This window comes from Ahaetulla prasina, chromosome 2, assembly GCF_028640845.1.
Source record: "Ahaetulla prasina isolate Xishuangbanna chromosome 2, ASM2864084v1, whole genome shotgun sequence".
Lineage (NCBI taxonomy): Eukaryota > Metazoa > Chordata > Lepidosauria > Squamata > Colubridae > Ahaetulla > Ahaetulla prasina.
In genome coordinates, this window is record NC_080540.1 from 179,642,207 (window position 1) to 179,658,699 (window position 16,493).

General features: G+C 40.7%; 1 protein-coding gene across 1 annotated transcript in view; it reads left to right on the plus strand.

Moving 5' to 3' along the window:
- The window catches only part of MAST1 (microtubule associated serine/threonine kinase 1), an 83,915-nt gene that overhangs the window by 57,902 nt on the left and 9,520 nt on the right, over positions 1-16,493 (plus strand). Inside the window, exons 11-19 of the mRNA XM_058167979.1 lie at positions 925-992; positions 3,567-3,652; positions 5,216-5,424; positions 9,940-10,078; positions 10,191-10,323; positions 11,569-11,734; positions 12,175-12,276; positions 12,548-12,670; positions 15,634-15,743. Of these exons, the coding sequence (XP_058023962.1) occupies positions 925-992; positions 3,567-3,652; positions 5,216-5,424; positions 9,940-10,078; positions 10,191-10,323; positions 11,569-11,734; positions 12,175-12,276; positions 12,548-12,670; positions 15,634-15,743 (1,136 nt within the window). The remainder of the gene's footprint in view (positions 1-924; positions 993-3,566; positions 3,653-5,215; positions 5,425-9,939; positions 10,079-10,190; positions 10,324-11,568; positions 11,735-12,174; positions 12,277-12,547; positions 12,671-15,633; positions 15,744-16,493) is intronic.

Sequence of the window (16,493 nt, forward strand, 5' to 3'; positions counted from 1 at the left end):
ATTACTCCATGGATACTCCAATCCATGACATCTAGAGTTGTGAAATTACTACAGGTGGCAGATTCCAAAGGCTGGATTATGCTGCTTGCTTCATCTGAGTAAAACTAAGAACAAACAGCGCACCATGTAAAGAATTTTTGGAATGGCTTCTGTTTTTATTTTTAGGACCTTTGCTGTAGGCATCTGGGCTCTGGATTTTTCAGGCTGATGTGCAAAAGAGGGGTGTTAACCCCTTTCCATCAACTTGGCTTCCCATTCAAAACTGACCCTCTATTTCACTTTTTCCTCTCCACGGTGGAAGCATTGTATGGATTCATCATGTGTGGTTGATCCTGTTCAAAGTTGTCTAACTAGGAATCATGATCTGGATTTCCAGAGAAGTAGTAATTGAATTTGCATACAAATTCTGGAAAGTGGTAGATCAAAGGCCCCAGGTGCTAGAAGGTCTGTTGCGTGTTTCTTCATTAGGACAATTTATTTTTTAATGCTTCAGCTTGTCAATACACATTTTCACACTGGCAAGGTAGCATATGCTCATCTGCATCCAGTGTTAAGTGTGTGCATATACATGTATATATTTCGCTAAGCTGGATTTCATGACTGCATCTATATTGCATTGTGAGTGTGAGTAAAATTGCCAATATGTGCACATCAGCATAAAGAGGCTTTTGCATATCTGCTGTGTGTTGAGTTGCATGCAGATGTGCTTGCAAGTGCATGGTCGAATCTTCTGATTTGCCATTAGAACACATGGAGCTTTCATATATACCCATTTACACCACATGCATGTGCTTTGTGTATATGCATGGCTCTGTGTGTGTCTAGATTTCACCCTTTCTGTGCTTTCATAAATGACAATGGGGTTGCTAAAGCCTTGTTCCCTTGGCTCTCCCTTTGGCTCTTCCCAAACCTTGTTGTCGTCAGATGTGCTGTATGTGGAGGAGCACGATAGTGGAGGATCCAACACACCTGAGACAGAGGAGTTCACTGAGGTCAGTATACAGGTCAGCTTGGCCAACGCCATCCTAGCCAGTTTTTTCCCCCAAACAGGGACTCCCACAGTCACACCTTTATTGTGATTTGTTCACTATGCTGTGCAAATGCCTCACTTGCAGTCTGTCATTCCTACTAAGCCTCAGAGGAACATCCCATTTGTGTAAGAAGAAAGAAATTTTCATAACAAGCTGAAATTAAGTAAAAATGTGCAGTGATATAATACTCAAAAACTGTATCGATGCAAAAACATAAATTATGGCATTTACCAGGCACGTATCATTTGCCTTTCCTTCTTCCCCACAGATACCCATGTTTAGAAATCCTAGTCTTTGAAATTCAGGATTATATCTAAAGTTCTATACTATACTGGCAGCAACTGGAAATAAATTAGACATCAATAATATGGATGCTTTGGGAGGAGGGGTGCTACTTAAATAGCAGCACAACTTTTGTGATCTCCAGATTACTGTGTTGCTTTGGGTAGTGGAAGTAGCGTTGTTCAATCATTATGTACTGTATTGTATTTTTCATATGTTCATTTTATACTGTATTTAGCTTTCGAAGATAATTTCCCCCAATATACTTAAATCTATCTTTTGTAAATTAATAAGTATTCATTTGAGAGAATCAACATAGATTGCATTTCTTTGCAGAAATAAATTCTCTGCTAAACAAATAATTCCCTCAACACTGTAAACCAGTTACTAAGTCTGCATTACTATTAATCTTCTCATCATTCCTATCTCTCATCTCCTTCCGTTTATGACTGTAACCTTGTTGCTGGTATCCTTAAGATTTATATTGACTGTTTCCTAATATGATTTGATTGCTTATTTGTACTCTATGACTATCATTAAGTGTTGTACCTTATGATTCTTGACAAATGTATCTTTTCTTTTATGTACACCGGGAGCGTATGCACCAAAACAAATTCCTTGTGTGTCCAATCACACTTGGCCAATAAAGAATTCTATTCTATTCTATTCTATTCTATTCTATTCTATTCTATTCTATTCTATTCTATTCTATTCTATTCTATTCTTCTATTCTATTCTATTAGATATCCCCCCTGGAGGTATTACTATATCTATCTTTTATTTTAATGACAATCTGAACCCTATGTCTCAGTTATGTTCCCTACAATATTTTGGGGAGAATGGCTAAGCAATAAATCTAAAATAATGACCCTCTCCCTGAAGAGAATTGCCCATTTCTGCTTTGAAGGGTGTCAGAGAGGCTATATGCTATTGGCATGTACTTTTTGATTTTTATAGTGCAGCTGAAGATGTTGGAAAGCTACTATTGCTCCTTACGACAGACTGATTCGAGAGACTATCTAAATTGCTCTGCCCAGTGGTGGCAGCAGCAACAATTGTTAGAAATGGGTGAGAAAAAAATGGGAAGAAAAATCCACTTATGGAAGAGTGGAGGGCTATGAAAGAGGCACGACATGGGTGGCTAAGGGACAAGAGGAAGAAGCCTGGGCAAGAATGATGGCTTATGAATGTGACTGATGGAAGAGAGGAGAAGGTAAGAAGGAGAAATGATCATAAGAGGATTGGACAAGAAACAAAACAGAATAGATAGAGGATAGATGGATTGTGCATGGGACCTGCACGTGTGAGAGAAAAGGAATAGGCTGAAAGTGGAAGAAAGTGATGGAAGATCCAGGATGTCAACCTTGGTTATTGATTAGTGCAGAAGTTGCATTGTTTCTGAATCTTACTATTTCCCTGGCTGGAACTGCTTCCCTTGCTCAATCTCTCCCTTACCACACTCTGTTAATAATTCGGGGATGGCATATTTGTTTTGGACAGAAAAGGCTGAATAGAGAGACACCAAGAGAACCTCTTCCATCTCCTCCTCCTCCTTGCATGAGGTTTTCCGTGTCATTTTCAGTTTATTAATCTTGAATGGTGTATTTACTTTTGATTTTTAAATCACAGTGAATCAATTAAGTCCTTAATATGAAAACATATTATAATGTAAATAAATGGTAGAAGAATCTTTAGGGCTTCATAACTTTTTCTGAAGACTTACAAAGATTAATTCTCAATAGACGATTAAAAGTTTACATAGAATCAGTCATAATTTTGGTCTTTCTCCCTCATACTTTGTCTTAGCCCTACTTTTGTGGAGTGAGGTATCAGTTTATCATTAGGCCACTAAAGATTTATTGTGGTTTGCAACTTAGAAAAGGTTTTGCAGCTTTGTTCTAAGTTTCCTGTTCTTTATTGGTGAGCATGTGATGAACATAGATGTGATAGTAGCTCTTTCCTGAAGAACAGAGATTCTGCCTGGATTTTTTAAAAAATATTTTTTGCATTATTAGGACTTGAATGCTGTTGCTTAACTATGTATTTCATTGTGCACTTGGCTCTTCTTAAATTTGGATATTTCTGCGTTTATAAATGAAATTACTACTGTTTCTGAATGACAGAATTCAGATTCAAATGTTGTGTTAATTTGCATCTAAAAAGCATCCTATAAGGCAAACTTCTGTTAGAACTGAATTCTTGTCTCCTTATGGACCATTTATGGCCTCACACTCAGAATGCTTAATATTGCAGAGTCGTGGGACTGCTCCAAAGCCAAAGAAGCCACCAGGAGAAGGAGACTTTGAAACTATTAAACTTATAAGCAATGGGGCCTATGGGTGAGTGCACTATCAGCATCTGGCTCCTTGGATCCATCGGCTGCAGGAAAGGATCTTTGCTTCTGGGTCAACTTTGTAGCTCCAAATGGCGTGTGCTTCAGATGCTTATTTGAGCCAGTCATCTGTAGCTCAGGAGGCACCTCTCCACAGTTATAGCAAATTGGAGTATAAATTAGGACATATAGATTATGATTTTGAAAACAAGTTCAGTGTTTGGATTAGTTGATTATTGAATAAATAAAATAAAATTTAGCCTGATATTGAAGACCCACAGAGGTGGCATGCGAGAAGAAAGAGCCTTTGGGGGGTTTTAGACAGGGCATTTTTAAGGGGTGGGAGGGGTAGGGCGGGTGATGGGGGTAGCCCATCAGGAGGGAAACCAGTTCCAGCGCATGCTCGTGGCGATTATCAAATGGGTTCGGAGGTTATGGGGGGGGAGGGTGTTCCTTTGTGTGAGGGCGAGTCTATTTGCACGGTAAGTGGGAGGGGCAGATATGGCGGAAGGGGGGGATCGTATCGACATAGGGGGTCACGGCGGTATACAAATTTAAATAATAAATAAATATAAATAAATAAATAAGAGAAATATAGATACCAAATAAGCCTGTCTGATGAAGACATTCCTCAAGAAGACACTAGCACAGTGATGGCGAACTTTTTTGCTGTCGCATGCCAAAACCAGGGGAAGCACGGGGGGGGGGGTCGCACACGCGTGTACCCACATCCATAATTCAGTGCGTTTTTCGCTCTCCCCAGGCTCCAGAGGCTTTCTAGGAGCCTGGGGAGGGGGAAAACGGTCTTCCCCACCCTCCGCAGGCTGGAGGGCCTCCAGGGCGTGGGGAAGGCAGGTTTTGCCCTCCCCAGGCTCCTAGAAAGCCTCTGGAGCCTGGGGAGAGCGAAAAATGGGCCTTCCCCACCTCCTTGGAAGCCCTCTGGACACCTTCCAGAGGCCAGAAACAGCTTGTTTCCCGACTTCCGGTGTGCCTGAAAAGCCCAAAAATCATCATGTGTGCACCGGAACTGAACTAGGGCAACACTCGCGTGCCCACTGATATGGCTCTGCATGTCACCTGTGGCACGCATGCCATAGGTTCGCCATCATGGCACTAGCATCTCTGGGGTTATATGGACAATTGGAGGAGAACTTCTGAAGACAATGTCAGTGAACAGGTGGGAGGAAGTATTCTTTCCAAGGCCAAGATCTCAAAACCAGGATAATTCTGGATTCTGACTTCTCACTGAGTAGTAGCCCAAAATGATTTTTCTATCTTAAAATGTGCTATAGTGAAGTACACTAGACAGGTGTATGACCATGTTTAATTTTCTCCTGTACAAAGCATTCTGTAAATGTTAGTTTTTTTAGCCAACCAGAAAAAGGAGGTGAACTCTAATAAATATGAAAGCTCCAGCAATCTTTCTTTAAAGAATATGAAAATAAAGGTAGTTTACAGAAGGATTGTGATATATTGACTCCAAGATTTTTTCGTGGCAGGCAAATATAGACTTTTGGGGCAGAACCTAAAAATGCCTCTTGCTGACCTCTACTTTCTTCTTCTCTCTCAGAGCTGTGTATTTGGTGCGACATAAAGAGACCCGCCAGCGCTTTGCCATGAAGAAGATTAATAAGCAGAACCTCATCCTGCGCAATCAGATCCAACAAGCCTTTGTGGAGCGTGACATTCTGACTTTTGCGGAGAACCCCTTTGTGGTCAGCATGTTCTGCTCTTTTGAAACTAAGCGGTACCTCTGCATGGTTATGGAGTATGTTGAAGGTACGCAGAATTTGTAAGGGTTGGTATCTGTGAGATGCAAGGTCTTTATGGCAATCTCCATCCAATATCATGCAAGCGTTATGTCATGTTAGCAGCAATCCATGGGAATTGGTTGGATTGATATGCCCTAAATACAGGTCATTTACACCTTTACCCAAACTGGACTCCAAATATATTAGACTTCAACTTCTGTAATCTCTGATTTGGGCATAGGCAATACTGATTGCAGCATTATAGGGTAAAGTTAGTTTATTTGGAAGCAGCTGATTTGAAAAGGCTACCTTAGGATGCTGAATTTTATAAAGAAAACACTAAATTTAACAGCTCCTTTTTTGAAAGAATATAACAAATACTGTATCTTACTAAATATAATAATGAATGTGTCAGTAAATAGATTACCTACACGAATGATAGTTAGGAAGTGGCTGTAACTTAGTACTTAAGCACATGTCTTATATACAGAAATGCTCAGGTAAGGAGAGGGAAGATTCTGCTTCCAACTCTGAAAATCAGATGTTCCATCCGGGTAGACACTCTTGAGCTAGCTTACCTAATGTGTTGATTTAATACAACTTTCCAGATTGGAAATTATGGCCATTGAAGTTGTCCACATCCAAGTTATAGTCTAATATCCTGTTGAAACTCTTTGATCATGTGATACAACCTCTCAAGAAGTTGAAAAGACTCAGTTCTGATTTTGCAGGGTCATACCAGAGAATACTTGAAGACCTGTAAGAGCTGAAATGCAAAAATATGAAGGGAAGAGGATTAGTATCCAATAAATTCCTATCGTCTCCAATAAATTTGGGACATTGACAAATTCATTTTCTTCCAACTTGCCTTTTTGGTTGGACTTGAAAAATCAATTGACATGTATGCAGATACCACAGTACAAAAACCTTTGCGCGCTTGGCATGGGTTTTCTATATCTGACTGAATTGGGCAGCTTCAGCCAAGAAGACAAGACTGATTCTGTACTGTAGCCAGCCCCATTAGCCTATCTTTCTAAGACATTACAGATTTCCTCATTCTCAAGTGATCTATGTTCTGACTTGGTCTATTTGGATCTCTTTTAACCCACTGCATGCTTGGAATGCATCTGAAAACACATATTAATCTTAATCCACCAAGAGTTATATAATGACAATGAATTTGGCATTGCCTTATAACTAATACGTTTAAGGGGCTGGGAAGTGGCTCACCAGGCTAATGCAGCCTGTTATTAACACACAGCTGCCTGCAGTTACAATTACTGCAGGCTCGAGTCCCACCAGGCCCAAGGTTGACTCAGCCTTCCATCCTTTATAAGGTAGGTAAAATGAGGACCCAGATTGTTGGGGGGGCAATAAGTTGACTTTGTATATAAATATACAAAATAGGATGAGACTATTCCCTTTTTACAATGTAAGCCGCCCTGAGTCTTCGGAGAAGGGCAGGATATAAATTCAAAACAAACAAAAAAGGCAATGAACTGAATTACAAGATTATACAACTTCTACAAACAAAAATGTGTGCCAGGCTAGCTTTAGTCAACCATTTTCATTGACTCATCCCCTGACATTAAAACAATTCAAAAATAGTGTCATACTAGACAGGCTTTGAAGATTGCAAAAGGGATGCTGTTGTGGCCATTGGACTGCATTTTTTGCCATACTGATTTATTATTCATTTTAATACAGTCAGAATTACTTTTAATTTTAAGAAATCACAGCACATTATCCACCAATTTGTTTTCCTATTAATAAAACCAGTTCTTTCCACTACGCAGGAAAAGAGTTTTTAAATCAAGAGGATTGATATAAATAGGCCAAGTATAAAAAAACAGAAGTTTTCCTCCTTTAGTGAATGGAGGGGGGGAGAAGCAGTTTTTCCTCCCTATGAAAGGAGAAACACCTAAACAGGAATTCAAGCAGAGTAAATGGTACATCTAATTTGCTCTTTATTAACAAAAAATATTCTTTTCTTGAGGAGTTAGTGTGGTAGCAGATTCATTCTATAGCATCACAAATTCACACCAATCACTTTAAGTTCCATATTAAATATGTGTTTACATATGTGATTTGCAGAAACACTCTACCAAGAATAATTATTAGGAAATAATATTAAGTATAAAATACATGCATTCTTCATTAACCAAATAAACGTAGGTCAAACTTTGAGAAGAGTTTTCCAACAGTTGCAGTTAATCCTATTGGTATCACTTTCTAAAGATGGTGCTTCAGTTTCTCACTCAAGAAAAAAATCTGAGGATTCTTTTTTGTATCCAATTGCTAGTCCAGTTTTAGAAGACATTATGATTGTGAATTTCAGAAGACATTTCAACATCCTGTATTCTTTTTGCAATGAAGAAATTAAGGTTTGAAATCCAGAGATCATGCAGGCCATTAATACAGTCCATAAATCGTTATCTTACAAATTATGTGTAAATAAGATAATAAAAGAGGCCAGGAGACAAAATGAACAGATAATAAGAGTTATAAAAGAGAAGGTTGAATTTAATTGTTAAACTCAATTAACTGTTAACTTGTTAACTGTTGCTTAGTTAACAATAATTACATCTAAAACAGGAAAAACTAACTGGGCTATTACATCACAAAGGAAGAAAAGAAATATAGAAGGAAGATAAGGACTGCAGAGAACTGAATGTATTATTTCCATCTGTCTTCCCTCTGGAAGATACAGGGCAGAAAACTACCTGAACTGATACTTTCAGAAAGTAAATCTGAGGCATTGACCTAAATAGGGTAGACAAAATAGGAAGCTCTTTATTTAAATCTCAAAAAACTCAAATGTGCAATTGATGCTCTTGTGGCGAAAAAGATATAGTTCATAACATCTCACAGGCTTTCCCAGGAGAGGGCTGAAAAATAGCCAGAGGAAAAAAATCTGGGTAAATTAGATTCTCGGGAATTTCAAGCCAGTTAGGTTAATGTAAATCACAGAAAAAATTGCTGGAAAACATAGTTACCGATCGAATTGTCGAGTATATAGGATAGGTTTTCCTGAAGAAGAATTAACATGGCCAGAGAATATTAGCAAATGTTGTAGAAGTTATCAAATAGATACCATTTATTTGGACTTTTGGATAACTTTTGACAAAGATTCCTGAGATAATTGAACAATTATGGGGTAAAAGATGAATCCACGTAAGGCTGAGTAACTGGCTCAAAGAACAAAACATACAGTGTGTGTAGCCAGTGCGTCTGTATTTGGGATTGGTGCTTTTAACTTGTTTATAAATTAGCTGATGAAAGCAAAGTGGCAAGTTTGCTAATAATGTTGGATTATTTAGGTTGGCAAATTAAGAAAAGGAACAATGAAAAATGCAGAGTATAAGTAAATATAAAATGATGCCTGTTGGTTGTAAAAACTCCCATTTCAATAATGGGGACTGAGTTTGAGTGTAGTTTGTCTATGATTGGGTTTGCATAACCTATAGGTAGTAGCTGATAATACAGATCTCCACATAGGTTGTTCATAAATTATGAGTTTTGCTCTACAAAATAAAGCTATGGATGTTAACATTGATAGCTTAAAAAGCCTATTCAAGTGTGCAAGGCCTTATGTGGCATAGACCTGGAGTTCTAAGTCACCTGGAAGCCACCTAGTCCCATGCAATTGGTCCTATGGGACATTTTCGGTGGAACATTTTTTTTAAAGTCTTACCTTCAAAATGTTTACAACAGAAAGCTAAGGTAGCTTTTTCTATGGCAAGGCAATTGTAGTTGAGGTTGTTCATTCAATTACATTTTAATAGGGTTCACATTTTCAGTTTTGATGCTCTTGACGGTGGAATTTTTGCTACCCAGAAACATACAGGAATGAATAACACACAAATTTGTAAAACATTACAATTTTTTTTTTATTTGTAGCTGTAAAAGTATTTAACCCAGGGGTGAAATCCAGCAGGTTCTGACAGGTTCTGGAGAACCGGTAGCAGAATTTTTGAGTAGTTCGGAGAACCTGCAAATACCAACTCTGGTTGGCCCCAGAGTGGGGTGGGAATGGAGATTTTGCAGTACCCTTCCCCCAGGAGTGGGGAGGGAATGGGGATTTTGCAATATTCTTCCCCTGGAGTGGGGTGGGAATGGGATTTTGTAGTATCCTTTCCCTGCCACGCCCATCAAGCCACACCACGCCCACCAAGCCACGCCCACAGAACCAGTAGTAAAAAAATTTGGATTTCACCATTGATTTAAACATGTATATGTTTGTATAGTTCACTGTATATAAAACCACTGTTAGTTAACTAAGAAAGGCTCTGTGTGCTTTGTACTGTTATAGCTCCTGGGTTTATCGCATATTGCTAGTTACGCTGCCTAAACTGTGACATACTCATTTTGTTTGTGGGTTTCCTATAAGGCATCTGATAAAGAAGGCTAACAGCAGTCTCCAGAATCACACTTCTTATATTCTTGAGACTGCAAGTTTCAGTCAAAGAATTGGAGAGAACAGTTGGCTAAATAGAATGACATCCTAGCCATCTTCCTAATCATCTCATCTTCCTCCTAGCAGGTGGGGATTGTGCAACATTGTTGAAGAACATTGGGGCTCTGCCTGTAGAAATGGCCCGCATGTACTTTGCTGAGACTGTCTTGGCCCTGGAGTACCTGCATAACTATGGCATCGTCCATCGTGACCTCAAGCCTGACAAGTATGAAGTTAAAAGACCAGTCTTTAGCTGTATTTAGAAAGTTAAAAGAAAGTCTTTAGCTGTATTTAGAAAGTGGCTATGATTGATGTTTATTCCTCTGTTTTCTCCACAGCCTTCTTATCACTTCCATGGGACATATCAAATTGACGGACTTTGGTCTTTCCAAGATGGGGCTGATGAGCCTTACCACAAACCTGTATGAAGGTCATATTGAGAAGGATGCCAGGGAGTTTCTAGACAAACAGGTGGAACCCTGTTTAAGTCTGTTTGTAATGTGGTGCTGAGCATATATTATATGTGAAAAAAAGTCAGATATTCAAAAAGCTAAAACTGTCGGAAAATTGCATTAAAGTAATGATGCATTGTTTTATTATTGATGTATTTATTACATTTTTATCCCATTTTTATTACTTTATTAGTAGCAATAGCAACAGTACTTAGATCTATATACCGCTTCACAGTGCTTTACAGCCCGCTCTAAGCAGTTTATAGAGTCAGCATATTGTCCCCAACAATCTGGGTCCTCATTTTACCAACCTCGGAAAGACGGAAGGCTGAGTCAACCTTGACCCGGTGAGACTCGAACTTTCAAAATGCTGGCAGCCAGAAATCAGCAGAAATAGCCAGCAGTACTGCATTCTAACCACTGCACCTCTTAACTCAAGGTGGCAAATATACCGAATACAGTATTCCTTCTTCCTCCTATTTTCTCCACAACAATCCTGCAAGGTGGGTTGATCTGAAAGAGAATGACTGGCCGAAAGTTATTTTGATACCTAATATGGGGCTAGAACTCACAGTCTCCTTGTTTCTAGGCCATGCTGAATCTATGAATCTAGTAGATTTTCCATTCTGATTTCTTTTATTCCAGCTCTGAGGTTATGTATTTTCATTTGAAATACAGTAATAGAGAAAAGTTATAAAGTATTGCACAGTCCTTATGCTACTTGAAAGAGGTCTAGGGAGACAAAATACAAAATAATAATAAGATAATACAAAATACAAGATGATATTGCAATTGAAAGCATTTTTTTCATTTTTTAATATCTGTTGTGGACTTTAAATCTTAACTGTTTGGCACACTGACTTTTTAATGATCAAAGAAAAGCTTTGTTTACTGCTTCATGTTAACAGATCAGTACCTCTATACTTAGAAAAAAAACACAATCTCAAATTGTGTTATATATAAGAGAAAATTATAGTGTTCCCATACTTAATTCGACCCAATTAACACCATGCACTGCAAGTTTTGAGATACCTGATACTCAGTGGATCAGCTGAATAAAGACAAGTATCTTAACTTTTTGTTGCTATCATTAAGGGTTAAATTGTACTCTATGACCATCATTTGTGTTGTAAATGTTGTACCTTGATGAAGGTATTTTTTTTCTTTTTCTTTTATGTACACTGAGAGCATATGCACCAAAACAAATTCCTTGTGTGTCCAATCACACTTGACCAATAAATTCTATTCTGTTCTATTCTAACAGGTGTGTGGGACCCCCGAATACATTGCACCTGAAGTGATCCTTCGCCAAGGTTATGGGAAGCCAGTGGACTGGTGGGCCATGGGCATCATCCTCTATGAATTCCTGGTGGGCTGTGTACCATTCTTTGGAGACACTCCTGAAGAACTGTTTGGCCAGGTCATCACTGGTACGTAGAGCAAGTGTTGCTTCTCTTAGGGGCTCATTGGTTACTTACTTTAGAATTCGTTCCAAGTTTGTAGGTGGATTTTAGGCTAAACTGACAAGTCAAAAAAAAAAAGCAGAGGAAATACAAACTACTGTATTTTTGCCAAGAAGACCACATGGACATATCCATGAAGTCACAGGCGGCTTTTCCTTTAGATAAAGAAATAAAATGGAGGAAGTGAAGAGCAACATGAAATTGTGAGGGAAGCATTATGTAGAACTGATGTTTTGAGATGCAGCTCCTGCTACCCTGTATTCTTAAATCATATCATTTAAGTTGCAGCCTCAGTAGGAGGAGCTATTTTTATAACCCCTCTTCTTTTGGAGCCTCTTCCACCTGATCTGCTTTCCCAAGCGCCACTATCCGATTACAGTAGCCTGTCTTCATTTCCTTGCTTTCAGATGACATCTTGTGGCCGGAAGGAGAGGAGGCGCTTCCCTCAGATGCTCAGCATCTGATCTCTTGCCTCCTGCAAACCAATCCTCTTCTCCGCCTGGGAGCAGGTAAGATCAGACAAGAGAGTGAAGGAGTTATGGGTACAGCCTTCCAGCTCATAAGGAAAGAGGTTGTTTTCTTTCCTCTTGGGCTTCAAAGGGTTGACCAGCTATGGCCATAGCAAGCATCCCCAGTTCCCCATCTTTTCTCTCTATAAAGTATCTCTGGCAACAGGATCTTAGTTAAGCACTACTGCTTGGCTCATTCTTTTTTCTTAGGGTGAGTTTTGCTCTTGTCCAGTAGAGGACAGCAAAACCTTGTTTTCCTTCATTTACACAGGTGGCGCCTATGAAGTGAAACAGCATGCATTTTTCAAAGAACTAGATTGGAATGGGCTTCTGAGGCAGAAAGCTGAGTTCATCCCTCATCTGGAATCTGAGGAAGACACCAGCTATTTTGACAGCAAGTGTTAATCTTTCTTTCTCTCCCTGCCTCAACCTGAATATTTTGATTAATAGTTTGAACTCGGCTGAAGACAGTTATCCAATTGTCCCTGACCATACATCTTTAAATCAGCATCACTCGACTGGCTTTTATAGAAAGATCCCAAGTATTTTTGTGATTTTGTTTCCTCTCTTGATAAAACAGCAGCTATGAATGAGCAATATTCATAAGGACCACAACAAGGGGGAGGGGTGGGTGGAAGACTAGGTAGCTTTAGCAGAAGCATTCTTGTTTGCAGGAATAGCTGCCAGAATAGCTGCCTGATATTTCCAGGAAAGGCAGGAAAACATCCTAGAACAGTGTTTCTCCGTCTTGGCATCATTAAGATGTCTAGATTTCAACTCTCAGAATCTTCAGCCAGTAGTCTTTGACTTACAACCACAGTTGAATCCAGAATTTTATTCATCAGTTATTGCAGTCATAAGGTGAGTCACTATGTGACTAGACTCCATTTTATGACCATTTTTACAATGATCGTTAAATGAATCATGTGGTCACAAAGACAAATTGGCTTATCCACAATATTTATTTATTTTTATTTTATTTATTTATTTATCATATTTGTATACCGCCCTATCTCCCTAGGGACTCAGGGCGGTTCACAGGCGAATAAAAAGGTACATATAGATACAGAGTAAAATAACAGTTAAAAAGCTTATTCTACATGGCCCAATTTTTTAAAAAACAATATAAATAATAAAACCCATTAAAACCAATATAAAATTTAAAATCTAATCCAGTCCTGCACAGATGAATAGATGTGTTTTAAGCTCGCGACGGAAGGTTCGGAGGTCCGGAAGTTGACGAAGTCCTGGGGGGAGTTCGTTCCAGAGGGTGGGAGCCCCCACAGAGAAGGCCCTTCCCCTGGGTGTCGCCAGACGGCACTGGCTGGCTGACGGCACCCTGAGGAGTCCCTCTCTGTGAGAGCGCACGGGTCGGTGAGAGGTATTCGGTCGCAGCAGGCGGTCCCGTAAATAGCCCGGCCCTATGCCATGGAGCGCTTTAAAGGTGGTTACCAAGACCTTGAAGCGCACCCGGAAGGCCACAGGCAGCCAGTGCAGTCTGCGCAGGAGAGGTGTCACATGGGAGCCACGAGGGGCTCCCTCTATCACCCGCGCAGCCGCATTCTGAACTAACTGAAGCCTCCGGATGCCCCTCAAGGGGAGCCCCATGTAGAGAGCATTGCAGTAATCCAGATGAGACGTCACGAGGGCATGAGTGACTGTGCATAAAGAATCCCGGTCTAGAAAGGGGCGCAACTGGCGAACCAGGCGAACCTGGTAAAAAGCTCTCCTGGAGACGGCCGTCAAATGATCTTCAAAAGACAGCCGTTCATCCAGGAGGACGCCCAAGTTGCGCACCCTCTCCATCGGGGCCAGTGACTCGCCCCCAACAGTCAGCCATGGACTCAGCTGACTGTACCGGGATGCCGGCATCCACAGCCACTCTGTCTTGGAGGGATTGAGCTTGAGCCTGTTTCTCCCCATCCAGACCCGTACGGCTTCCAAACACCGGGACAGCACTTCGATAGCTTCGTTGGGGTGGCCCGGTGTGGAAAAGTACAGCTGGGTGTCATCAGCGTACAGCTGGTACCTCACACCGAAGCCACTGATGATCTCACCCAGCGGCTTCATATAGATGTTGAACAGAAGGGGCGAGAGAATCGACCCCTGCGGCACCCCACAAGTGAGGCGCCTCGGGGCCGACCTCTGCCCCCCTGTCAACACCGTCTGCGACCGATCGGAGAGATAGGTGGAGAACCACCGATAAACGGTGCCACTCACTCCCAATCCCTCCAACCGGCGCAGCAGGATACCATGGTCGATGGTATCAAAAGCCGCTGAGAGGTCTAATAGGACCAGGGCAGAGGAACAACCCCTATCCCTGGCCCTCCAGAGATCATCCACCAACGCGACCAAAGCCGTCTCAGTGCTGTAACCGGGCCGGAAACCGGACTGGAACGGGTCTAGATAGACAGTTTCATCCAGGTGTAGGGGAAACTGATGTGCCACCATACTCTCTACAACCTTCGCCGCGAAGCGAAGGTTGGAGACCGGACGATAATTACCTAAAACAGCCAGGTCCAGGGAAGGCTTCTTGAGGAGGGGCCTCACCACCGCCTCTTTCAAGGCGGCCGGAAAGACTCCCTCCAACAAAGAAGCGCTCGTAATCGCCTGGAGCCAGCCTCGTGTCACCTCCTGAGTGGCCAGTACCAACCAGGAGGGGCACGGGTCCAGTAAACACGTGGTGGCATTCAATCTACCCAACAACCTGTCCATGTCCTCGGGAGCCACATAGGCGGTTTTTGTCAGAAAAACAGCCAAAAAAATATCCCAAAACATGATCATATGACTGGTCTTAAGTGTGAGCCAGTTGCCAAGTGCCTGAACTGTGAACACATGATCAGTGGGGATAGTGTGGCAGTCGCAATTTTTTTTGAGTCTATTGTGACTTTGAACAGTTGTTAAGCCACTGGTTGTAAGTCAAAGACTTCCTTTAAAAGTTGTTAATTTTGAAATACGCTTTCCTAGACAGCAACTGACAGCCATTGACACTGGTTCTGAACTAAGAGCCAATGTTCTGGCACAGTGAAAAGACACTGCTTCTATTCCCGGAAAAGTTTTAAAACATTTCTATCTACTTCTCTATCTGATATTTGATGCTGACTGTCTTGTGAAAACAAGATCTGTGAGATTCTGACAGGAGAAATGTTACTTTTATTGTTCTTGTAGTCCAGTCAGTTATGAGAAAGAGAATTCTTTCCAGGCACATGGGAAAGAGCACCCTGTACTGAGATTTTGTTTACTTCCCTAAGGCTGCTTAAGTAGTGGGCACAGGGAAGCAAAATTATTGGGCTAAGTCTCAGAAGTTACAATATCTGGATTTCTGTGAGCCTCATGAGCTTTTCTTTCTCATTTTAGCCCGCTCTGATCGTTACCACCACATTAATTCCTATGATGATGAAGATACGACTGAAGATGAACCAGTGGAGATACGCCAGTTTTCATCTTGTTCTCCCAGATTCAGCAAAGTAAAGCCAAAGCCCTTATTTACTGCAATTCTTTCTGAGGGCCACTTTGGTACTGAGAATAAAGGAGTAGGACGAAATACCAGGAGACCCTGAGTCCTGGTCTTCCCTTAGGCATAAAAACTGGCTGGGTGGATTTTGGGCTAGTTGGTCCCCCTCCTTCAACCAGAGCTGACTATTATGGAGAAAATAAGAGGACGGAGCACTATGTTTGCCCCTTGTAGTTGTACAAAATAAAAACGGTCTTAAAATCTAATAATTGATTTGTACAAATTGATTTGTACAAACACCTTTGCACGCATCCTGTGGAGTACATAGAGCAGGGTGATGGGCATTCTGTCACCTATCCAGTTGTTTAGAGCACAACTTGGAAAGTGCCAGATTCATATTCATCACTGAATTAAGAAAAATGTTATGGTAACCAAAGTTTACCATTTACTTTGTAAGAACCATGGGATGTGTGAGCGGGTTACAAACAGTTCCCAGTAAATACAAACCAGAAACTATAGTTACTGGCTTCCATTAAAACCAAAATAGGGAAGCCAACTTTGAGCCACAATATCTTAGATTCATATCCTGGTTTATTCACCTGCATTTTAATTTTATTTATTAATTTATTATTATATCTCCATAGCCATCCATCTCACAAGGTGATCTTTTCTGTTTTTAAAGTGCATATTTAAATCTTTTTTAAGTTAACAAATAATGCCTCAAACTCTGAAGTCAAGATTGAAGATAAAATGTGCAGACACT